Below are 25,976 nucleotides of genomic sequence, written 5' to 3' on the forward strand. Positions count from 1 at the left end.
GAGGTGTGACAGCTGAACTCAGATCCATGGGACAGTGACCAAGAGCATCAGACAACCAGCTCCCAAGCACTGAGTCTGCTCTTTAGGGCAGCAGCAGGAGCAAAGTGGTAATGTTCACATACAGTGTTTGTTCATGTCTGAAATTTGGGAAGACAGTTTTCCCCTGCAAAGGAAGGGAAATGGGAGTCTTCACAGGCCACTGCAGCTGGGAGTGATGTCTGCCTCTCACTCTGCCCATCTCTGGTAAATGCAGGAGGCTCTATCCCAGCTCACGGGAGCTCTCCCTTTCTCTCTGGCAAGGACAGCCTGGCAGCTTCCTCTCCCTTGCACTTGGGGGACAGGAGTCAGCCTGCCCTGTTGAGGAGCCCTAAACCAGCTCTGGCTGTGATCAGACAAGAACTGCAGGCTATAGTGATCTCCCAGGTCAGCTCTTTTCCCCCTTCCTGGCAGAAAGACCACTCCCCTCTGTGGTGTGATTTTAGTAGAGCTAGTGCTTCTCAGTGTAAAACAACTTCTGTTACTGGCATGTGCCTGCATTAATCTCATATTTCTTGTACATTTTTATGTCACTGTGCCTTGTCTGTTACTTTGTCCATGCTGTCATGTATATGATGTGTCCTAGAGCAGGCATGGAACTTACTTGCCCCAGTATTTGCTTTTGTGCAATTGCTAATTGTGTTTTCAAGCTGGTTGAATTATAACATCAATACACCAAATAGCAAGTTCATACAGCTTTTCTTTTCAAATGCGTGTTGTCAGGCCGGCCATCAGGAGCTGATATTACTTAGATGATACATGTGATGGGTAAAGTAAAGTATTTGTTCCTCCAAAAAAGGTGCATGGTTGTGTTTTGTTTCAGTTGTAGAGGGTAGCCTTCCAAACTGCACTGTGCCAGCTGTGCCTTGAAGTGGTTAAAATCTTTGGGAAGAGGTTTGGAAGAGCATGAAGTGCTTTGAAGAGATAGCAGCAGTTATCACTGTTATTTATGTTGGCACTAGCAGTGGATGTAGTCTGAGGCCCACTCTGGCAGGTGCTGTGTGTGCTCCTGGTTCAGAGCCAAGGGGGAAGGAAGAGGTGTCCTAGCCATGATTCCAAAGTACAAGCGAGGCAGAGAGAGATTTGTGGATGTGTGCAGTGAAGGGCATGACAGTGATGTCTGAGAGAAGGCTCAGGTATTGGCAATAAGCAGCCCCAACCAGCCGTGGCCATGACACGGAGAGCTCCTGGTTGTGTCTCTCCAGGAACATGATGCCAATAGTCTTAACAATGAGCAAGCCTAACTTTTCATGTTTAAAAGGAACACATAAATCCCCCCACCCCACAAATGCAAATACAGCCAAGCTTCTAGTTACCTTATCAGCCTGTTTCGGTTTACCAGTAGATGTCAGTCAGCACTACTCACAACCCTTTGCACCTACACTCCCTTTTCTTCCGTTTTCAATGGACAGAAACAAATCTGTCATTGGCTTTACTGAGAGAAACTGGGATACAGAAACATTCCCTTTGTGGCGACAGAGAAAAGACAGAGGCAGAATCCATGGATTCCAACACGTAATTCATGACACCAGACCCCCACACTTCAGTAGTTGTTGCAAGCTTTATCTATCTCAGGCAGATAAATTCTCCCTACAACCTGTAAAAAAGGGTTTGTACAGGTTTTGCTCATTTTTTCTTAGTCTTGTGAAAAGCTCTTAGTGTGTGCTATTATGAGCTTGGAGCCGCTGCTCACTGGTCAGTCTTTAGCACCGAAGGTTGTTAGCTGGAGGCTGCCCTGCCCCTGTATGTTTTACAGACACGCCCTAGGAGGAGTCCTTACAAAGAAAAGAGCAACATCAGGGAACAACTGTCAGTATTCAGAGTTTATCAGCAACTATTGTAAAAGGGAGGGGAGTCGCCAGCACCTGATGATCTAGCTGATTACAAGCCTAGATGATGTGCCATCCATTTGCTGATCACACAAACCCTAATTCCGAGTCTCTAAACGTGACAGCAAGGAGTGTGAGAGCAGTAGATGTAGAGAATTTCAGGTGAGTGCCAGGTCCCCAACCCCGGGCGCAGAGGTTAAGGGATATGATAATGGGAATGTTCCGGCTTTTGGAGAGACATGGCACATTTTAGCGCCAATGGCCCAGATACGGGCCTTTTTCTGATGTGGCAAATGCCAGGCGTAGCTCATTGCCAGCCAGCCATGCTGTACACATGCAGGCACTCAGGCAGATGACAGAAGGGTGCCAGCCCCGCGGGGTGTGGTGAGATAAAGTCCTGGCTGAAGAGTGCTGGAGGAGGAGTGCAAAAGTTCAGTTGACAAAACGATGGCTGTTCAGCCCTGGGTCTCTAGCCTGAATCTGCCAGCTTTGCTAAGGGGTGCCATAGCAAGTTACCAAGAGAGCCTGTGTGCATGGCAGTAACAGGGCTCTGCAGCACAGGATGTCCCTAACAGCTCTGGATGGTGCTGTTTCCTGGCCACTGCCGTCCCCAGAAGACACCAATCATTACTCTGGTGGTACACTCACTTCTAGGTGCCAGAAGGCACAGCAGCCTAAGAAACAGCCACTCAAAGCAAGATGCAAAGCAGGAACTTGAAGCTGGCTTTGCTTGTGCTGCCTGAGAAGTGACTGAGAAGCCATCCCAAGTGATCATTTCCATTGGCTGTGAGTCCCCGTGGGGTCCCCTTCTGCAAAAAGCATCAGAAATAATAGTAAAAGGCAAGCGCAGAAAGAAAAACTCCATATCCATGCACACACACACCTCTGGAGACATATTGGTGTAATGCTGCAAACCACCCGGGTTGTTCAGACATGTTTGGAATTCACTAAGAGAGCAGGCTTTGAAAGTACATACAAAGACTTCTGGGACAGACAAAAGGGCAGAGCTTCTTCTCAGTTTCCTGCACAATTGAGAAGTGTTACAGCAACAAGAGATGGTAGGCTTTCTGAATCCTTTCAGGAATACTGCCTCAAAGAGTTTTGTTCTGTTCAAGCCCAGGAGAAGCCACACCACCAGCAGGCATTCTTTACCATGAAGAGAATAGGATGACCTTATTGTAAAACAGAACAGATTGTACTTGCTTCTGTTCTCTTACCAAATACTCATGAGGGAGGAGAGATGTGCCCAAAGGAACTGTTCAGCATTTGAGGACGAGGACCTATGTCCAGCGGCTGTGGTCAGGGTCCTTGTCATGACACAGAACAAGGAACTCTCAGCTGGACACCTCTCATGTCTACTCCATCCTTAGCCTGGTGACCAAGGGTTGTTCATGAATGTGTCTTTTCACATGCTTTAGGAGATTACAGTGTTCAGTTTCTTGCCCTATCCCTCTTTGAGTCATTAAGATTTATTCATTGCCCCTTCTCTCCTACTCTGACTGCCTGGAGGAGCTACCCCTAGATGTGCTGCTGTCCTGGTGAGAAGCTAAGCTCAGTGTCATCAACGTTTGCCACTCCTGGTGTTCTACACCCAGACTCTCATTTACCCTCCATTCACACCTATCTTGGCATTTCTGCTGTGACTCTACTCCCCCTGCCTCTCCTGATTACTGAGAAATACCTCCAGGCCTAGGACACCTCACTGGCCTTCAGTGGCTCCTGGGCAACCCTGTGCTCCCTCTGCCCCTTTTCCGTGCACGTAGGAAAGAAAAATTTATTCTGGAGAGGCGCAGAGCAACACAGTTAGAAAACCTGAGCTGCCAAGACAACTCCAGGCAGTGGCTTTACTGAAAAAGCCAAATATAGAGATGAGTTGGAACATAGTGGAACATAACCAGAGAGGCCAGATGGAAGGTGAGCATAAAGAACTCTGGCATAAGTAACCTAGGAGTGTTCTGATTTTTCCTGTGGCATTACTGGGTGAGTTGTGCAACCAAGTGCTTCCTTCTCTTTGTTCTCCTCTTTGTTACTGCCTTCATCTTCAAGACAAAAATCCAAACATTTAGTCTGGCTTTCTGTTTTGGGTTATCTTTGATAACACTTGCTACCTGGTGATTCCCTGTTTTTCTTCCTCAGTTTACTTGTTTATAAATGTGATTTTCCTGCAGTCTGCGTTAGAGTAGGGGACAATGGAGATTTCTGAGCCTTTACACTTTTTCTTTCACCTACTGTGATGCTCTGCCCTGTATCACGGCACAGTAGTTCTCTGTCAAGGTCATAGAGTACTAGTGGGCCTCCAGGAAGGCACAAAAGAAGGGAAGAGTTATGGATGAGAGCTACTTTTCAGTCTCTTCTTCTTCAGAATGCAAGCTGTTTGCTATAATGATATCTCACACACTTACAGTTGCGTGCAACTCTGGGTGTACAGTATGCCTACTGCAAAAAAAAAAAAAAAACGTCTGAATGTGTTCAGGGCTGCTACAACAAATCCTAATGGCAGCAGCTCAGGCCTTGGGAGTGGATAAAAGTTAAACAGTTTTTAGGAATGTCTCATAGGGCAGCCTGGACTTTGCTCCTGAGGAAGGCGGTGAAATGCCTACGTAACAATGTGTGTGTCAACATTCATGTCTATCAAGGGAACTGACCTCTGCAGAGCTGAGTTGGGACAGATAAAACACACTTTAATCCTGTTAGCCTCCTGCAGGCACTGAGGCCCTCAAAAGGGAAGCAGAAGGATGGAGTGCCCATTCCTGACTCACAAATAGCAAGACAAACTGTACCTGAAGGAGTCCTGCACAGGAGCTTGGGTTGAGTGTGGGAGAAAATTGTACTGGGGATTGTGTGTTGTGGTCTCAGTGCTCAGTGCACTTCTTGGTGAGAAGTCCTAGGCCTTGTCCTAAAGGCTTGAGAATACTACAGGGGCAGTCACAACTGGTGTCTCTCCCAGACCTGCTTGGCTAGAGAGGACATGGGAGCTTTCTCCTTAGCAGGCTCCTGAACACATTAATAATAATAGGAGTAGGAACGATAAAAATCTCAGCACATTTATGATGTCATCTTTTTGACTCCTGAAGAACTGTCATGGTAGTTTAAATGCATTATGTGGTTTATCTCTGACATCCTTGGCTGATTACTTGCTTTACCAGATAATACTTAATTCTGTTGGTCCTATAGTTTAATTATTCATGATTTCTGTCAGAATGAAGCCAAGTTATCTCAGTGCTAGTTAAATACTGATTTCCTTTGCTCTTAAATTTGCTTGAACCCTTTCTTTTCTTTAACCAATTAAGGATTTAGTGCTACTATGAATTCAGATAATGGACTAAATGATTAACAAAACTTGACAGAGTCAGATTTCTTCTACATAATCTGCAAGTCTTGCAAAAGTCAACTTCCCCAAGGCAAGCAGCACTTTAAGCAAGTAAGGGAGGCTAGTCAGCACAAGCTTTGACATGATGAGCAATCATGGCTGGAAAAATCACAATGAGTTTTTTTTGTGCCTAGAGTGCTAAATTTGTAGATGCACCAGATTCAGTACATGTGTACACATCTGTACACGGTGTGTCTTTTGGAGTCGTTTACTGGAGCTTCTGGAAAAGAAGAGCCCAGAAAGTATCACTCAAGCACCATGTCTGATATTGCTATCTTCTGCATTGATCTCAGAGCTGCTTTTATACAGTGAGCATTGGGATCTGCTTATTGATGCATTCCATAGAGAGGGCAATAGTACTAATCATTGTACATTTCCTCCTGGACATATTTCTTATGCACTCTCTTGCTGGTTCAAGTCCCTGAAATATTCTATGAGCTTTGCGAAATTCAGCATTAGGTAGGATTAAAAAACACCCTGGATCCTCAGGTCAATGAGAGCAGCATGCTAGAGAAAGCAGTGGAGAAACAGCAGGACTCCTCAAAGCCTCACTTTCTGCTAGATCCCTTGCCCCATGCCCAGGATGGTACCATGGTCCCTCCTGCTCTGCAACCCTGCAGTGGCAGCCAAATCAGAGGCTCAAGGCAGCAGGAGCTAAGGAGAAAAAGCAAAGATCTCAAACTTGTACTAAAACCTGCATGAAAACTGAAACACGATCCAGGCTGTTTCTTGCTTTCCTTGCTATCACAACATATCACTTCAAAGCCTGTCGCATTATTTGTTTAATGTTGCCCAGTAAACGCACCAGGGCATTGTAGCTTGGTGCTTTCTAGGGCTTTACACTGGGTTAATGCTTTTGGTGTCTTTCTGTGAAGACCACATCCTTTATTCTGCAGTAAAGCCTTACAGTTTATAGAACAAATGCCCCTCTCAGTGGATGGGGAGCACAAAGCAGTGCTGGCATACCCACCAGCCTACAGAGTGGTGATCAAGCGAAAAGTACAGTAACATCACGCTTGTATTTGTCTTAAAAAACTACAGCCCTGGCCACTGTTTTCTATCCCTGTACTGGCAGATACCTCCCTCAGCAAGAGTGTGAGCTAGATTAACTGGATTAGTAACATGATACAGTTGAACAATACTCCTAATTGGGATGGGAGATGAAACAGGCTCTCCTTGAAGAAGCATAGAAGACTGCTGCTTGAAGAATGGGCTAGGGAAAAGGCAGAGCTTCCAGCCAGATCCTGTATTTGGCAGATTTAGTTACTCCCAATATCTGGCATCTCTGCTTATTTATTTGTCATTGGAATGAGCTTAGGCACAGGGGACAGAGAAGTGGATTTTCCATTCCATGAAGTGTGGGAGGAGCAGTAGTGTTTCCCAAAATGACCAGCATGAAGGCACCTACCACCTTTGTCTGAGGAGCAGATGTGCAACTAAAGCTGCCAAGAATAACCTGAACTTTTTAATTGTGCTCCTCGAGTGAGCTGTTCTCCTGCACCACTGTGCAGGCACTATGTGGAGCAGCAAGTTCATGACTCAGAAAATGCTCACCTTTGTTCCCAAGAACACAGGCTCTGTTTGCCTCACTGTTTCAGGCACATGACAAGAGAAGATTGCCTCTGCAGCTTGTTGAGGGGTAGTGAGTATTTGGGATTTAAATATTTTTGGAGACAGAGATGTGCATGTTTGGTGAAACACTAGGGCAAAAGTCTTCAATGTAGGCAGATTTTCCCCAAAAGAGGAAGTTAAATCACATAGGAAACATGAACTCAAGTCCACTTCTGACCCATAGAGTGACTGAAGATAGCATTCAGCAAGCCTGTGGTAAAACCTGCTCTTCTGAGAGATCTCTAGGGCTATTTTAATACCCCCATAAAACCCATCTGCTGACCCCCGTCAGCCCTGCAGAGCAAGGCAGCTTCACAGGATGTCTTCTGCCTAATGCATCAATGGCATTGGGTGTATCAACATACCCAGAGGAGGCAGGTGTTGGAGAGGTGAGCCTTTAGAGTTTTCATTATTATTGTTGATTGGATAGGTAGAGGTATATTTTACCCTCGCTGAGCCTGAAATTGATCTAGCAAAAGGTGTAGTTAGAAAAAAAAGCAATGCTGTAGAGAGCTGCAGAGGGCAGTCAAACCAGAGGCAATTAATATGACTCGACAGCTTTGCCATAAATTGTACTTGTAAACCATAAAATTGAGCTTTTCCTGCATTCACAAAATCAAGGAACCTGGGGAAACAGAGCTTATTTGTAAAGACAATAGTGCTTGAGAATGGGAAGACAAGCAGGCTTGACCACAAACTGAAGGAAATCCGATATTACTGATTTCACACATTCTCCTAGCTGGGAACACATGGCAGCACGGAGAGGCAACCTGATGGACAACGGGTCATGCCAGCAGGCAGTCCTGACCGCCTCTGCGCCCACCAAGGCGCACACTGCCACGGAAGGGGTGAGACCGAAGTGGCAGTGTCACCCTGCGGAGAGTTGCTAGGGCGGCCAATGGCCCCGGCCGACCCGGCTGGACTGGACCCATGCCCCGGGGGTGATGACCTTTGCAGGAGGTGGGAGGGCAGGAGGGAGAGCGGCCCCTGCCTCACCCTCCCCGCCTGTGCCTCCCGCGCCGGGGTGCGCAGGGGCCGCGTGCATTCCACGGCGCTCCTCGTGTCCGGCGCCCGCTGCGCGCCTCGGGGGTTCCCGGGAACGAATCCCGGGCTTTGCCCCGCTGCTCTCCCCGCCCGGGAAGGCGGGCTGACAGCGCCGGCAGCCCGCGGCACCCCGGCTCACGGGGGCTGCTCCGCGCCGCCGCCCCGGGCCCAGCGGGGCGCGGGCCGGGGGAGGAGAGCGGAGCGCGGCCGGCAGGGTCGGGTCGTGGCTCCGCTTTAATGGCGAAACCAGCCCGCGGGACTTGGGTGGGAGACAGAGGGGCACTGCCGTGAGGTGCTGCTGCAGACCGAGCCTACCTGTAGCCTCTGCTGGGCTTTTCTCGTCCTAGTGCCGTCCGTGCACACACCCGCTTGGCAGTGCTAATCGGCTGCTATACAAAAACCTGCATAAAAGGGTGTTCGGTGAACTGAACCACAGAGCCTAGCCTGCACAGGTACAAGAAAAATGTTCAGAAGTCTAACAGGGTCTTTGTCCCTAGTGTCACTATCATCCTGTTAGTTTTTTGGGGTTTTTTTCTCATCATCTGTTGTGCAACCTTTCAAGTGTATAAGCCATCTCTTGCTGATGTAACCAGCATATCCTGTGTTGTTTCCCATAAGCAAGTCTTTCCCAGGAGTGGCTAGCCTTAGAGTTCAGTATGGGTTCAAACTAAACAACCCTTCCTTTGCCCCTGATTTTTATTTTATTTATACAGGGAAAAACTTATGCAACTTGTTGAGCTTTCAGTGACAGGAAGAGGCAGAGAGGAAAGGACAATTCCCGTTTCTTTAAATCTGGCTTTTGTAGCTCCAGTTTCCTAATAAGGTGGCCATCTCTCTCTCTCCCTGAGAAATCTACTACTGTAGGCTTATTAGTTATCACCCTCTCAGTCCTGTGAGGAAAGAAGTACAGATAGTGGGAAAAGGGTTGTTGGTGGGATACTTCTGCCTTTACACAAAATTCGAGGAACTAGCAATGGATGTGTTGGTGGCCAGGTCTTTCTCCTTGCTCTTTTAACCTGATGAGCACCTTGGCTTTCCCCAACATCACAGTAATTTTTAGCATGTGTAATTGTTATTTTAATCACATTGATACCTCTGAAACAGACTTGCGCAGCAAACAAGATGCATGTGGCTGGCCTTCGTTTTCATAAACACAAACGTTTTTGTTGCTGTGGTTCTTTATATGGGTTCATTAGTAGGCTTTCTCTGCTGCCTTTGTTGGGGGGTAGTGGGGTAAGCTTGTTATGACTGAAGAAGGTGAGCTTGAGTCTCTTCAGGTGGTAACAGCTTCCATCAGTAGTACTGACTGTGTGGCCAGAGATGGTGAGCATCATAGGTAGGCTTGTTTTTGCCTCATTAGATGCCCTTTGAGCAAGCGTTATTTACTTCAAGAGCATACTTCTTGTTCTTAAAGGTTAGTTCTAAATCAGTGGGTTTCTGTGCCTTTGGGGACTGACTACTGGATGTCTTCCAGTGCGGATGTCCATCCTTTTGGAAACTTGGCATGTGTACCAATTGGTGTGGTGTGCATGAACTTGCTCTTCCAAGACACTTTCTGGAGAAACCTTTGTTCACATGTCTCCTTCCCTGCGTGTTTCTCTGTTCTTTGTTTCAACAGATGGGAACTGCTCAAAACAACAGTGACCTCCATGCAGTGGAGCTTGGCGTGTGTAACAAGAACATGATGTCGGACACGTTCGATCACAGCATTATTTCTGCTGGAGAAGAGGAAGGAGTGGGCAATTTCCAACGTTCTATTCCAACACAAGAGTCCCTCCGATCTCCTCGTGGCTCTGTTGTGAGTTTCCATAACATCCAGTACTCCGTTAAGCAGTCCAGTGGATTCCTTTGTAAACGGAAAATCGTGGAAAAGAAGATCCTTCATAATGTTAAGTAAGTGTTTGCTTAAATGAAATACTAGAGGGTAGGAATTAATCTGCTGCTGTGAACCAGTGACCTTGTGTCACCTCCCAGATCCAGCTGTGCTGATACAGAAATGACTGCCCTCCTGCCAGTCAGCAGCTCATGTAAGCACTTTGATTTGCTTTTAGGCAAAATAGCTGGGATATAGCTGAAGCAGTTTCAGTTATTGATCTGAGCAAATTAGGACCAAACTTGTGTGAACTCTTTGGCCAGAAGATCTGAGGGTTCCCTTAACTATGGTTCAAGGTGCAGTCAGAGGAAATGAGCAACAGAGAGCAGTTGTTGCTTCTTTTCAAGACCCTGCTGAGCAGGGAGGACACTTAATTTCTGTCTTACGTAGATTGCTTTTTATGTCCAGTTCTCATTCTGTTCTGACTGGCAGTCTGGGACAGAAAGAAAAAATGCTTATTGATTTCAGATTTAAGAAGTTTTTAATCTCTGAGGTTTTTCTTTCAATAGCGTTTTGTTCACATCTACTAAAATCTGCATATGGGTGGTCCTTGTAAATGTCCTTATTTGTTAACAGCTCTTTCCTTCTTCCAGTGGCATTATGAAACCAGGCTTGAATGCTATCCTGGGGCCAACAGGGAGTGGGAAATCTTCGTGAGTATCTTCTGCTCTTTTGAATGGACAGTCAGCTGTTCAAAGTATATTTGGGATTTTGAGGGTTCGGGAGATGTGAGGTATCTGCACGCTTAGACCTTTGCATGCCTTTGAGAAACCTGGTGATGCAGCTTGACCTCCTGCCCCTTTGTCAGCTTTGCTAAAGTTCTTGCACCATGACTGTGTCACACGCCTTATCTGCTCCAGTTGGTGTTCCATATTACTGCAGTCATCTTTGGTGGTGGCCTGAGTTAAGATACCAGGCAGAACTGGGGTGTCTGGAGCTCAGATGTAGGCTCTGTTCTCACTGATAATGGGGTGGGGATGGGGCACAAGCTCCCCTGGAGCATGGAAGATGTCACCCCCTCTGAACTCTCTGTAACAATTGTTCCTTGAAGCTGCTAGGGCAGACCCTTCTGTGACAACTGTCAGTGATATGGTGTAATGTCTGTAGGATGCTCTGGTTCCTTAACCCAGCTTGGCTGTGGCCTGCTGGTGGGGGTGCACACATTCTTGAGTTGTTTGGATGAAGGCACAAGAAATGCCATGTAGACTATTTCCATCCAGTGTTAATGCTGTTTTCTCTCCTGTCATAAGAGAGCTCTTTGTCACTCACTGACTTTAAGAGTCAAATGCTCAGAAATATGGTCAGGGTTCACAGAGGTCTGTCTTTGTGGTGACCATTGATCTTCTTTTCTCAGGAGATTGCTGGTTAATCAGGATGCTTTCAAGAGCAGCACTTCATCAGGGCAGTTTACTTATCTGGCAGACAGGCTGGCCTCTGCACTGGCAGTAAGGAGAATATCCAGTGATACACTAAAAAAAAAATTACTTTGTAGAATTAATCTTAACTCTTGTCTTGTTTGCACCCATATGGATTAATTTCCTTGAGATAAGAGGAGTTAGTTCAGTGCTCCCCTGGCTGGAGAGCAGCCTGCAACAACTCAGCAGGATGCTTTTGTCTCTGTGCATTTGAGGTTATCTGTAAATACACAGACCAAGTTTATGTCTGTAGGGGGTTGACTGTTGTGAATTGTGAGCGTCTGTACACTGCCATACTGCTGTGGCACACCGTGTGCTGGAAAATCCTGGATGTACACCAGACTTTCTGTACAAAGAGCTGCAGCATGCAGAGTAGGGGAAGCCCCTTCCTGTGCTCTCTGGTTTGCAGCACACTGTGAGCAGGCTGTAACTCAGTCCTGGCTGGTGGTACTTAACCAGTCAAGGGTAAAAGCAGCAGTTGTTGCAAAACCTAATGCCTAATGTTTGTCTGAAGTCTCCTAGATGTGCTGGCTGCCAGAAAGGACCCAGCAGGTCTGTCTGGAGAAGTGCTTATTGATGGCATCCCACAACCTCCAAATTTCAAGTGCATCTCAGGATATGTTGTGCAGGTGAGTAACTGCCTTCCTGGAGGCCTGGGAAACCTTGGGATGGAAGACCACATAAGATGACGGAAGCATCAATGACTAGTTTAGGTAATTTTCAGTGATCCCTACAGAGCCTAATTTGGTAACTCACTGTTACAGTTTTTAGTTTTAATCTGGGATATGGAAGACAATAAGATCAAACTGTTACTCCTAGCCTAGTCAAGAGCAGAGGTTGTCTTCCCACAGCCACATGGATGTCCAGATTGCTGGGCTACTGTGACGTGGCCTTTGGGCTCTGCCCTGAAGTGCTAGCAAAGATTTTTTAAAAAGGGAGGGAAAAAACCATGACACCCAAAATCTCTTGTTGTCAAACTCAGAAGCAGTTCTAGCTGGCAGAAGTACCTTCAGACTATCACACAATAATTCTAGGAAATAAATAGATCCCTGCTGTTCTTCCTCTGATTCTAGCTGGCTGTGACAGAGGTTCATTCCACTCAGAGGCAGGAAAAGCCAGCTGAATCTGCGGAAGTGGGTGGAGGCCTGGACCAATAATAGACCCTCAAAGCCCTGGGGAGCTTGGGGAGAAGGGGATTCTTGGCAGTCGTATGAGCAGCCAAATCTGGAAACCATCCAGGATTCTGACTGCAGGCAGATGTGACGCAGGCAGCTGAAAGCTGCCAGCTGGGGTGCTCCACAGGATCCATGGGATGAGACTGGTGCTAAATCTTGATCCTGCAGGTCAGAGATCCCCAAATCCTCAGTGGCTGATGAAAAGCCAGTAAGTTTCTCAGTTTTCCCAGTTTGAGGCATTTGTCTCTCAAATGTCCAAAGCAGCCAGACATAACTTTAAAATTATAAGCAACTTGGTGAAACGTTAAATGGTCTCTCCCCCTTCCCACTCCATGTAGTACTCCCTGGATCAATAAAGACGGGCCAAAAACTACAAACACTTAAGTCCTAAATACATAATTATAGGATCATTTTTATGCAGATAAGCATATAGGCATGCTAAGTTGTATGCTATCCCTATAAAACTGCTGGTGATCTCTCCATTCATGCTGAGAGTGAAGGTGTCATGCTGGTTATATTTGGTATTAAGCTTAAATTCACAGTTTAGTTTCCAGTGAAACTAAACAGTTTCACAGTGTAGTGACCCAGCAGTTCTATTGGTGGATCTGAGAGTAGAGAATGGGAGGCTGGGGGCAGACCTTGAGCACTGAGCACTAGCAAAGTCCTTTGGCTCCAACTGGACTGACAGAAGTTCAACTACAAAATCACTCCCTGCCCTGCCTCACTTTGGCTAGTAAGAAAAATGCACGTGCAGTACACACCGGCACTGCCTGCACTTGAACTTCTCAGCCTGAAAGCAGGCTGAGGGGGTGCTTGGTGTAAGCTGTGGAGCCTGCGGGGCTACAGTCTCCCCTTGACTGCTACTGAAGGACTTTGAATTTCATGTCGTGTAAAATCTGAAGGAGGAGCTGTCCTTCAGTCTGGGTTCCACTGTAGTGTGCAAACAGCTTATCCAGTAACTGCCACTAAGGGACTCCTGTGCCCACTCAGCAGCTGAGGAGTCTTTCCAACTGTCCATTTGTACTTTCAGGATGATGTTGTTATGGGCACGATGACGGTGAGGGAGAACCTGCAATTCTCTGCTGCGCTGCGACTCCCCAGCTCCATTAGCATTAAAGAGAAGGAAGAACGAGTCACCCAGATAATCAATGAGCTCGGATTAAGCAAAGTGGCTGATGCTAAGGTGAGCAGCAAGAACACCTTTCTCAGAAATCCTGCTACCTCTGGAAATTGAACGACTTGTCTCTGGGCAGTATGGTGTATGTAGTGCAGTTGCAGGAAGACAAACAGGAACCTGACTAAACCATATTGCATGCAAGAAATCAGTCTCCAGCTCAGGAGGGAGCTTGGAGAGAGGTATTTGTATTTGCTACTAAAAGGGGAAGATTTTGGGCCGTATCCAGCATGTTGTATAAATTCAGAAGGGAAAGAGTCGCTTAGTCATTGCATCTTGGAAAGTTGTTCAGTCACTTCCTGGCTTTGTGGAACCAGACAAGAAAATTGTTTTCTCATTTCTGAAAGCTCTGAGGGGTGGAAAACTGGTCTGTGATGGAAAAGTTCTGTGTAGACCTTGTATTAACAGGCAAGCTACCAAAACAAGGCATCCCCGCACACCAATGCTTCCTCTGAATGTTGTGGCCCCACTCTGTCTGTTCCTTGTCAGTGTCATCCTTGTTCCCTGAAATCGTAAGGCACCTGGTACCTCTGAAAATCAGGCTTAGCATACTGCTACACAATCCCTCACACTGGGTCAAACTCACCTACTCTTGGTCCTAGAGTTCATTAAAGGGACTCTGAAAGTGAAAATGGCTGCTAGGTGTGGAAAGCCCACAACTGCAGAGCATGTACTGACTGGGTCTTGTTGCAAATATCTGATTTCTTCTGCATTCAGGTTGGAACTGAATTGATCCGGGGAGTGTCTGGAGGGGAACGGAAGAGAACCAACATTGGGATGGAGCTCATCACAGAGCCGCCAGTCCTTTTTCTGGATGAACCAACAACTGGCCTTGATGCCAGCACAGCCAATGCAGTCCTCATCCTTCTGAAGAAGTAAGTCAGTTTTTCAGTGGGTTGCAATTTGGTTGTCAACTCATTAGTAAAAAAAGGAATGTTCTTATGACTGAGTAGTTCTAGTGCTCCTCTAAAAAGCAAAAACATAGAAACTAGACAAATATACTTAGAAGTAGTGGTAAATTATTTGTTTGTGTCTCTTCCAAAGCCTTTTTAAGCTTATGGGAATCTTTCCACAGCAAGCATTGGATTGGAGCCCAAAAAGCAGATGTAGCTTGGACAGCTTCCCTTTGCCACAACAAAGGGTGGACTGGGAGGTCAGGCCTTGTAATCATAATTTCTTGGCCTTCCATCTGAGTCTATTACCCAACAACAGTCTTGAACTCAGATAAAACTTCACCTGCAAATTTACCCTGAGTGTCCTATGTTTTGGAGATGAGGTGTCTTCTGACAATTAGAACAAAGTTACATGCAGGGAGGATGAAAGAGGCTTATTTAACAAGAATGACTTTCTAATCCTGCTTCTAGGTTTGTGGCATGTTGTCTGGTTTTGCTTGTGGGGATTGCTTTGGTCTGGAGTTTGTGGATATAGGTCTTTGATCATCAAGGGTCCTTGTTGGGCATCAGTGTTAAAGCATTTGAAAGAGCATCTGACAAGCTTTGAGGAAAACTTGGTTTGAATTTTCTTTAGAGTAAATCTTCAGCAGAAGGGCTAAGAGAAATCTCAGCTTGCCAGACTTCCACAGCCTGATAAGCACCACCTGGTACTGCCATTGAGCACAGCAGGACTCTTCCAGTTAGTCAAGTTGACATCTGGTATAAAAAACATCTAAGGAGGGTTTATACACAGCTGTGGCCTCAGTCTTTGTGGGCTACAGACAACATCATACTTTGGCTACCTGGGCTGTAGTGATGGTCTCCTATAATGATGGGTGCTGTCTTGCAGGCAGCATCTGATACAGTGGTAGAGAAGGGAGAGAAGGTTTTACTGGTCAAGACCTTGAGAAGTTGCCAAGTATTTGTCTTGGATTTTGATACTTGGGGTTTGCCTTCCTGAAATTCAAAGTGTGGTGTACTTAAGAGATGTTTTGTTTCTATGTCAGGCTCTCTAGAAGAGGGCGAACCATCATATTCTCCATCCATCAGCCCCGTTATTCCATATTCAAGCTGTTTGACAGTCTGACATTACTGGCTTCGGGAAAGGTGCTGTACCACGGTCCTGCAAAACATGCCCTGGAGTACTTCAGTTCTATCGGTAAGTCTTGCATGCCAAGAGCGAAAGCAACTGGCTCATGATTTAAATTTGTGTGTAGATTCTTGCCCTAGCATGGGATAACAGGTCCTTGCTTTTCTATCACTAGGATGTTAGAGACTGTACACATACAGTCTAAGCAGTGTTATGTTAGAACAGGAAAAAGAATGAGAAACTTAAAAATTTTCAGACAAGAGACCATGGCTCTCTCTTGCCTTTGTTTTGCCTTGCATGAGGACAAAAATCAAGAATCACTTGGATATGTATAAGCATGCTGTCCAACAGACAAGATAATGCTTGTAGCTGTAGCAGGCCTCAGTGGCAGATCTAGTGGTTTTTAAACTACAGCCTGCAGATTGGCAGCAATCTGTACAGATTGATCCAAAAACATGCTCTATGCTGAATGCAGGTGGGCAACCAAGAGGACTGAATTAGGGTATGTCTTAAGATGGGTTAATAGTTGCACTGTTGAGTAGCTGCCCTCTCTTCAAGTGAGCAGGGTGAGGATGTCTGACTGTAATGAACAGAGAATATGGAGTGAACTTCCAATCTTTAGATGCAGCTGTGGACACATTAGATTGTAAGCTTTCCCTGGCTTTTTAATGGAGGTGGTTTAACCAATGCCAGTACTTCTGTGTCAGCTCCTCCTCTTAGTAGCCCACTTCCTTTCTCTCAGGGAAGGTGTAGAAGTGTCTTTGGATTTGTTTGTTTTTAATTTCCTCCTTGTCCCATACTTAGAACTGCATTATAAGTAGCTGCTCTTGGGCAGCCCTTCTTCATCCTTGTGACCAGGGAAACACCAACAAGAGTTGAGCCTCTGGAAGAAATATCTGAGGGTGTAGAGCAAACATCCAGGATCCTCTGCTGAGGAACTGTGTGTCTTTCAGAGTGAAATGTGGTTGAACAGCTCTGGGAAGGAGGCAAGAGTTGTCCATACTGAGCTGAGGTAGAAGCAAGTTAGAGATTCCTCCTCACCTGAAATCAGTGAATAAGCAGCTTTGAAGCTCTTCAGATACCCTGGATTCACCATCTCCTAAATCCTTTCCATCTACTGCTGTAAAGTAACACTTAGGAAAAGCAGTGAAGTTTTCTGGTAACAGGGTTATGGAAAAGTGATATAGTATTAGACCTGACCTTCTGAGGCGTGCCCTGTGCAATGCAAACACGTTGCATGTGTGGTTTTGGTTTGGTTTGTTCTGGCTTTTGTATTTTAGGATATGAATGTGAACCCTTCAATAATCCAGCTGATTTCTTCCTTGATGTCATAAATGGTGATTCAACTGCTGTGGCAGCAAACAAGGAAGACCGTGGACCTGTGGACACAGGAAAAGGTAAATTGTGAAGGAGAAATCCACTGCTGGCTAGTATAGAAGGGAAATTGTATGTGGTGATGGCAAGCTTTTATTCTCTGGGTTTCCTTGAATCTAAGGGCATTTCATTATCTTTTCATTGTTCCTACTAATAGATATAGTTTGTTTTGGGCTTCTTTAAAGAGATCAGAAAACTTTTAAAATGGATTTTTTTCACTTCAGTAGTATAGGAGAGCAATGACAAATACCAAACATTTTTAAAAAGCCTGTGAGGGAAAGACTGGAAAAAGTAGAACTGCTTAGTCCCAAGAGGCAGCTGATAAGTTTTCACATAAGAGGCTGCTGCAGAGAAGACTAGGTAGATAGGTGAAGGGAGTGTTGGATTTACAGGAGAGTGAAAGAGATAGGAACTGTTAGAGAACAAATTTTCTACCAATATAGTGAGTGAAATGTGTGGAAATACTTACTTGGGGATCATGTAGCACATTGTTGACTGAAGGACTGTAAGGGAATAGATTTTGTAAAGCAGTTACACAGTTGTTCACATCAAAGAAAGTGATGTGAATCAGAGCAAACACTGATTTTTCCCAAATTCAATGAAACAAAGGTTTTTCTGGTGCCATGTTACAAGAATATGACCATTTTGTGCCAGAAAGAATGGGCAGATTAGGTAGATCCAACTAAAAATGTAAGCAAAACTCAAGCTAGCCTCTTAAACTCCGGGCTAAGGCTTAAACAACTCAAATTCTCTGGGCATTTCTGCCCTTTTTCTTCAGCCTCCAGAATTGCTGAGCTTATTGATGGGCCATATCTGAAAGTCAGGTTCATAGGGAATCACAAGCCATATCTTCTTTTTCTCACTCAGAAGTGAGCAGTGAAAATGGAGTGACAGAAGACAATGTGGATAGCAGTGTGGTAGATGTGCTGCACCAGAAGTATCTCAGCTCGAGCCTATATCAGAGCACAAAGGAAGCACTGGGGAAAGTGGAGCTTGGACGGGGAAGCAAGCAGAGGCTATCCAAGCAGGAGCATGAGATCACCTATGCAAATGGATTCTTCACTCAGCTGTACTGGGTCTCCAAGCGTTCCCTGAAAAATCTCATCAGGAACCCACAGGCTTCCATTGCACAAGTAGGTAACAATTGCTAAAAGTCTCAGACTCTTGCTGCTTTCAATCCCATAATCTGCAGTTTCTAGGACAGAACATGTTTTCAAAGGCAGTTAGGGAAACAGAAAAGTCCTTGCCACTGCCATGTTAAGTGGAGTGATATGCTCAGCTACTTCTGTGGCTTTTGGAAAAAATCTCCAGTTTAGTTTAGCATAAGAACTACTGCACTGAAGATTGGGGTAGGGGGAAAAGTGCTCCATTCTCTGGGTCACATAGGGATCTTCTAGGGTGATACTAATTTTGTGCCTCACTTTAAAATCTAAACTTGATTACTAAACTCACCTAGCCAAAGAGCACAGTAAAAAAGTGAAGAGGATAAAATCTGAAAAACTGTTATAAGGATTTTAATTGTGTGTGTCATAGGTATACATTGCCTCATAAGAGCAAGGCTTTAGGGAAATGTGAATCTTAAGCCCTGCATATGACTTGATAATGTTAGTTCCTATTTTTTTTACTTATGTGAAGGATTGCCTTTTACCTTTTTTTTTCCCCCACTTCCAGATTGCAGTGACTGTAATTCTAGCCTTGGTTGTGGGTGCTATCTTTTTTGGTGTAAAACTGGACCGAAGTGGCATTCAGAATCGGTAAGATAAAAAGCCAAAGCTTTCCTCATTTTTCTGTCTGTAGCAGACAGGTTTGAGGCACAGGGAAGGAAGGCTTTGGAATCCAATTGAAATACAAAGGAGGGTTGGGTTCATAAGTCTCAGTGCACTGCAGCATAGAATTGCCAAGGGTACTAAAGGGGCCGTAGATCTGTCAGGCTTGCACATAAGTACAAAGAGGGTGTAAAAGGGAAGATAAAGGATACAGCTAAGATTTACAGTAGCACAATTAAGTATCTCCATTCTATGGACAGAGAAAAGCACTGACTTAATGGTATGATGATGTCTGAGGCTGCCACTATTTGATCTGGTTGTTTCCTCACTTTTCCACTGTTCTGTTTTGCCTTCTAGGGTTGGATCCTTGTTTTTTGTCACTACAAACCAGTGTTTTTCCAGTGTCTCTGCAATTGAGCTATTCATCAGAGATAAGAAACTATTTGTGTAAGTAGTAAGGCACTTGGACTGTCTCATCCCCTGGAAAGAGATGGGGCAGTATCTTACACGCTGAATGAAATTATTGCCACCAAAGATTTGATTGCTCCCTTGCAACATGAGATTGTAATAGTAATGCTAAGTTAGTCTGTAGAGCAGGGAGCTGAAATACTAAGAGCTGGGGGAAGGAGGAAATGCTTTTACTTGCTTGCTATGTGACAGCTTACTGTTTTTCCTACCCAGTTTTGGTAACAGCTGGTTTTGAGGTCTGTGTGTGAATCCTGCAGACTGTGAATCCTTCCTGCCCTCTTTCTCACGAGGGCTGACACACAGTCTTGCAATGGTCCCCAAGTGGCAAGACTGTGCAAAAATGAAGGGAGAGTTCCTGGAAAAACTTTACAAGGGATGAAGGGAGCTGCTCTCTGGCTTACAAGAGCTTGTTAATAATCAAGCGCATCTCTGTGTTTAGAGGGATGTGCTTGATTATTACGTTGTTATAAGTAATTAATAGATAATGAAATATAGTAATTTACTTATAATGTTATGTATTATATCTTTATAGTTATGTATATATATATACATATATGTTTTTGTATGTGTGTATACATATGTAATGTAAATGCATGTAGATACAGTATACTCCATGTATACATACATATATGTTAAAAGTGCAGTTTGGAGGTGCCTCCAGCTCATACAATAGAAGTGTGAGAGACAGATCCTATGCAGTAAAACAGAAACTGGAGATTTATGCCTGGAATCTACATGTCCACCCACAGGCTGCTCAGAGCAGCTTGGTATTGTCCCTAACAGCTGCTCAGGAGTGAAATTCCCCCACACTGCCATTTCTTGCTAGTCTGCCATGCTTGCCAGTGTAGTTTACCAGCTGTGTCAATGGGGATTTAGGCACCTCACCTGTTAAAGCATCTTTTCATGAGCTCCATTAAACAGCAAAACAATCATAATGACATTTAATTGTCCTGAACTGGAGGTGAGTTGATGTCCCAAAGGTGTTTTCCCATTGTTGGGTATCATTCCTTCTTCCCTGGAAGCAGCTGTATGAGTTAGCAGTGGATGAAGTGTTCCTCCAGTGTAGAGTGCTTCCCTGTGCTCTTGTATTAAGGATCTTTTTCTTTGAGAAGAGACTTGGGAGTTTTTTTAATTATATTTTACGTAGCAGTCACACAGTGTTTCATTCACTTGGTGTGCTATTTGACTGTGGGGTCTGAGAGACAGACCAGCCCTTACTTCATAGAGTGTCAGTGATAGCACAGAGAATATAAGCAATTTGCATAGAGAGGAGTCAGTGGTAGAAAGAGCAGAAAACAAATCAGGAGAAATAAAACACACACTCTGAGCCTGCTTCCTAGAGAACCTGTAAATCTGTACAACTCCCCTCCTTCCTGTCCTCGCAGCCATCAGTACACCAGTGGATATTACCGTGTGTCTGCCTACTTCCTGGCCTTGATGATAGGAGATCTGCTGCCCATGAGAACTACTCCAGCCATCATATTCTCATGCATCAGTTACTGGATGATTGGTAAAGAATTGATGCTTTCATTGAACCTGTTGTCTTCCAACACATTTCTGACTTAGCCAGATTCCTGTATCTATAACATACTGCTACTTGAACCTTTAGCTGATTTAAGTGCTTGGCATCATAACTTTGGAGGACTCTGGGGCAGGGGCAGAGACACCAGCAATCTGACACAGGGACCTGCCTGACAACGTCTTCTGGTAATGCTCTTTGGGCCTTTGAAGCATGCAAAGTTCCTGCCAACTCCAGACTTGGTCTTTCTTCCTGATTTGCCTGTCTTGTATAGGAATCCAAGGGTACCTCTCTGGAATTCGTCATGTGGTTGCTTACTGCACTCTTACCTTTCTGCTTTTTGACAGGATACCAAGCTGTTGCAGGGCGGTTCTTCTTCTTCATGCTGACCCTGATACTGGTGTCCTACACTGCCACAGCCATGTCCCTGGCTATCAGTGCTGGAATGGATGTGGTGGCTGTGGCCAATCTGCTCATCACCATTTGTTTTGTCCTGATGCTTGTAAGTATATTAGGGGCTGTGTGCTCCTTTGGTGGAGGGGAGGGAAGAGCTGAGACCAGCTGAGAGGACTGACTTGAGCTTACCCTAGGCAGGCTAAAATACCCATAGTCCAGTGGCATGTCAGCCCCATGCTTTTGATTTTATTGTCACTGTAGTCAAAAAGATATACTTCTGCCAACCTGTAGTCTAAGGGTTGGGTGCAATTCAGTAGGTATGATGCCACCAGAGCTTTCCAAACGGTGTGCTCCAAACACGTGTTGCTTTTTAAAATTAAGTTGTCCTTACAAAGATTGATTTTAAAAAATCTTGCATTTCCAGTATTAGAAATTGAAGTGATCAACTAGATCATTTAAAAGGAAAAAGCCTTGAAATAAACTTTATTGATAAATAAACTGTTGATTTTTTTGCATTAATTTTTGCTGCCCAAGTGGTACAAAAGGCACAAACCCTCTCTTTTTTTTGTAATTCAATATTACCTTGGGGTTCAAGAAATTACTTCAGTACTCTTCCCCAAGGGTTTTTTTAAGGAAGAGAACAAGTGAGAGAGCAAGGAATTTTGACTTCTTGGAGATGAGAGCTGTGAGTTCTTTTTCAAAGAGGTGATGCTTGTGATGAAATGTCTTGACTGTAAAATCTACCAAGTTACGTATTTCTTGTTAGATAATTCCTGGTCACTGTCTGTGTACGTACACTGAGCCACAGTACATTCCTTATTCTTCAATTTGCAATTTAAGCTGCTTTTGCAATAAGCCGAGTGACAGTGAACTGCTTCAGCTGCTCACTGTGGTTGAGAACTGTGCATGTGTACTGAAGGGCAACTGATGGACACTGAGTTAAGTCACAGTGTATAAGGAGTGACACATGCATGTCCTGAAAGTCAGTGGAATAAGCACTAGATCACCTGTGATGAAGCAGAGGCTGAAGTGTCATGTTTAGCTATGAAAACCACTTGTGATAAGAAGTAAAAGCAAATCTTTTTCCAGATGAGAGAAAGCATGGATGAAAGATGTAGGACAGAGGGGAAGACTGAAATAATAACAGCTCTTAAGGCTCCCCATTTTTCTCCGTTTTGATTCTCCACTTTCTCATCTCTCCAGTCTCTCATCTCTTTTTCGTTTCTCTTCTCTTGTTTAGCCTCTGCCTACCTTTACCATAGGACAGTCCTCCTCAGTAGGAAGTTGCGATCATGCTTCTTAGCTCACATGTCGGTGTAGAAAACCTTTCTGACCTCTTTGCAAGCAGTTCAGCTGAAGTACTGGGGTGTGCTGTTGGGCCAGCAGTGTGGAAGTGCTGCAAGGCTCCAACTCATGTCTGTGGGTACAGGGATGACAGCGGTAGTAGGTCTGTCAATCCCAGTGCACCTCTGCTGGGAGCTGCAGCATCTGTGCAGGAATGGTATTATTTGCAGTAAACAGAGTTTGTGACTCATCAATCTCCTCTGTTCTATTTCAGATCTTTTCTGGCCTCTTAGTGAACCTCCCTTCAGTAATGGGCTGGCTGAACTGGCTCAAGTACTTCAGCATCCCCCGATACGGCCTCACTGTGAGTAGAAAGTAGCATTGGTCTCCTCTGAGTAATGTAGCCACACTGCTGCTTCCTGGAGACATTTTGAGTATAAAGTATGAAGTTCTCTTAAAAGCCAGATTTGGTTGGTTTCGTTGCATGAACATGGTAAAAAAAAAAGAATAAACCAGCCAGCCTCAAAAAGGAAGCGAAATTTAGAACTCTGTGTGAGAGCTGGAAGTGTTAGGGACTGAACAAACATTTTGTGCTACAGAATTAGTGCTGCTTGGACAGCTGCAGAGCAAGCTGTCCAGTCAGGCACTAATTGCTAGCCTGAGTAGGTTTAGAATAAAATCAAGTATTGTACAGCCTCTCCAGACACTGCTGTATGGGTGGCCAGTCTGGGAACAATGACTTTCCAACTGGTTAAAGGATTTACTGTAGTGCATGAGTGTCTCAGTCTTCAGTGTGGCTTCCTCTGAAATGAAATTTGACTTTTCTGAATAGTAAGGAGCTGGGGTACTAGAAATCTAAGGGTGCAGCTGCTTGAAACACAGCAAATAGAGCAGGTCACAGGTGGGAGTTGTGTTTCCATTTCCTGTTTGCATCCTTGCCAAGCCTCTTTGGAAGGAATAGTGTCCTACTTCAAGTAACAATGACTGAAATGAGTACTGGAGTTGGTGCAGGGTGGGAGATGTGTGAGACCTCATTATTTGGGTATCACTGAGATGGCTTTTCAGTGTTACTCAGTGTGGAAGTGTCCTCTGAGATAGCAGTGAGTGCAGGATGCTAGAGCTGGGGAACCTTTCACCTCCTGCTTTGGCTGGCTTTGCCATGCCTTCAGTGTGGTGATGCTGGGGTATCTGCATGCAGCCACATGATTTTTTTGGATCAGTAGATTGACTCAGGTGAATGTGGGTGAACAGGAACTTGTAGCTGGCAAGACAGAAACCTGTAAGTAACTTTGAAGCCAAGGCCTGAGAAACCACCTTGCATGTAGAACTTGGAGTAGTTGCTAAGAAAGGCAGGGTCTAAGAGCTTGAAAATAAAAAGGAACATGAACATATGATTCCAAGAATGGTGGTATGTGTATTCTAATAATCAAGTTCCTTTGAAGTGTTTCAACAGACGTTCTAACAGTGCAAACCATGAACTCTGCAGAAATCTGGCATCGTCCTTTTTCCCTAGGCTCTTCAGGTGAATGAGTACAGAGATCTCTACTTCTGTGGTGAGAAGAATTCAAATGCTACAGTGTTAGTGGGAGACACAGGCAGTTGTCCCCCCAATATTTCAGAAGAAATGTAAGTAACTCATGGTGGTTCTGGCCCTGATCATGATGGCTTGCTTAAAGGGAAGTCTGACTGTGTCAAATTTTTGTACTATTTGCAGAATAACCACTTACAAGCCAGTCTCAACAACATGTCCCAAAGTAATGTATTTTAGGATATACAGTAAAACTCCACAGTTACCCAAGAGTGAAGTAGGGATGAAACTTTACTTGTAAAAATAGACAGATGAGCTAAATTAAGTTTTGTCTTTGATAACCTAGCCCTAATTGATCAGTTTTCCTAAACAAATCCAGGGTAACTTACCAATGGAAATGCACTGTGTGGACAGGTACAGAATTGCTAGAAAGCAGCAGACCTGTGATCAGAAATATGCCTCCCTCACAGAACTTTTTAATATTAACCTCCCTGCAGATACAGAGAGAGCCAAGGTATTTCTCTCACAGTGCTCTATTTTGCCCCATTTGAAATACTCTTGGCTATTGATACCTTAAGCTGTAGCAGTGAAAGTGCTTGTGATTTGTACTAGAAGGATGGCAGGCTGAATATTTTGCAGGGAACAGTGCTAGAGTACTGTTTCCATGGCTTTTGGACTTCCAGTGATTGTTGAGGGGAAGCTAATGCTTCTGTACTTACCATGGTTTAAGATGGTTCTGAGGTTTCCTCATAAATTGCCAGTTATCTATAAAGAACAATTAGGTTGCTACTAAAAAATTGAGAACTAGAGATATAGATTTGTCCCTTGAGTTTTATTTGGTGATGGGTTCTCTATTTCTATCACCTGTTTCGCAGAGTTGAGGGTAGAAGGATCTTTGTAAAACAGGAATAAAAGTAATTACCTGAAGATGTGTGCTACATAGTAATATGAACTTGTGCCTCGTGCTTTTCTGCAGGTGTTCTGGTGAAGCGTACCTGTGCAGCCAAGGAATTGCCCCTACCAGCTGGGCAATGTGGGAAAACATCGTGGCTCTCTTCTGCATGACTGTTATCTTCCTTATCATTGCCTACGCAAAACTCCGGTTCATGAGGAAGTTCACATAGACTCCTGTGTTGCCTTGCCCTGCAGCTTCGCAGGTGTTAAAACTGCAAAGCTTGTTAGGGCCTACTGGAGATTGCCAAAATGTTTCAGCTGACTTTGCTGGACTTCAGATGGGAAGCTTGTTCCCCTGTTTCTGGAGCATGATCTCCACAGGATTGTGGGTTTTAAGAAGAAATGCATTAATGTACATTGTGTAAGTGATTTTTCCTAAGAAAATACAATTCTCATAATTCTTAGGTACATATCAAACTTTATATTGTAAACTATTATTATTCTGTGGCCAGCTTATACACAAAATATTCCATTGAACATGTGAGCTTCTCCATCACAAAAGGTGGAAGGTGACGGTCGCATTTATACAATGATGTATTGTCCCTTGTTAGTGTTTGTCACATCTGAAGAGAGACAGGGACGGTTCACAATGTGTTGGAGATGCATTTGAGTTTGAAGTCAGAGACCAAGCACTCATTACCAGGAAAGAACAGTTGTACTTGTAGTAGCTTCTCAGTGGAAGCTACTACCAGAAACAACTTTAGCTTTATTAAAAACTGAATAGCAGTGGTGTTAGACATCTCACCTAAGAAGATAAATATGTACTGTTGTACTTAAGAAAAAAAGAACCAAAAAACTTCCCCCCCTGCCATGAACAGCAAGAAATATATTTACTACTTTAAAGGAGGAGAGAGAATGCCCCTTTTCTTTATTACTTTCTAAATAAAAATTTGTATACTTACTCCTGGCAGAATTTTTTAACAACAGACTGAGTTCTTAGCTGCACTATCTGTATATAGTGTTACTTACACTGTGCACTGAAAAAAAAATTGTGTAGATACAGCTGTGGCAACTACAGCAACACGTACCACAGTCCCCACAGGACTGTCGTGCCACTACTTGTCTCCTGGCCACCTCATCAGCAGCAGAAGAGATGCTTTTAAATCGCATTAAGACCTGCAGAGGTAAGCGGATCAGC

General features: G+C 44.6%; 1 protein-coding gene across 1 annotated transcript; it reads left to right on the top strand.

Moving 5' to 3' along the window:
• The first annotated feature begins 9,477 nt into the window (after positions 1 to 9,477).
• Positions 9,478 to 25,739, top strand: LOC121341915 (broad substrate specificity ATP-binding cassette transporter ABCG2-like). Its single transcript, XM_041415875.1, has 15 exons — positions 9,478 to 9,783; positions 10,357 to 10,416; positions 11,693 to 11,807; positions 13,384 to 13,536; positions 14,245 to 14,402; positions 15,467 to 15,618; positions 16,830 to 16,946; positions 17,791 to 18,056; positions 18,595 to 18,677; positions 19,047 to 19,136; positions 20,543 to 20,667; positions 21,024 to 21,178; positions 22,631 to 22,720; positions 23,870 to 23,982; positions 24,861 to 25,739. Exons 1-15 carry the CDS (start codon positions 9,509 to 9,511, stop codon positions 25,006 to 25,008), a joined length of 2,100 nt encoding a protein of 699 aa, XP_041271809.1. The 5' UTR covers positions 9,478 to 9,508; the 3' UTR covers positions 25,009 to 25,739.
• The last annotated feature ends 237 nt before the right edge of the window (positions 25,740 to 25,976 follow it).

Source organism: Onychostruthus taczanowskii, unplaced genomic scaffold (assembly GCF_017590055.1).
Source record: "Onychostruthus taczanowskii isolate IOZ18803 unplaced genomic scaffold, ASM1759005v1 scaffold5, whole genome shotgun sequence".
Taxonomy (NCBI): domain Eukaryota; kingdom Metazoa; phylum Chordata; class Aves; order Passeriformes; family Passeridae; genus Onychostruthus; species Onychostruthus taczanowskii.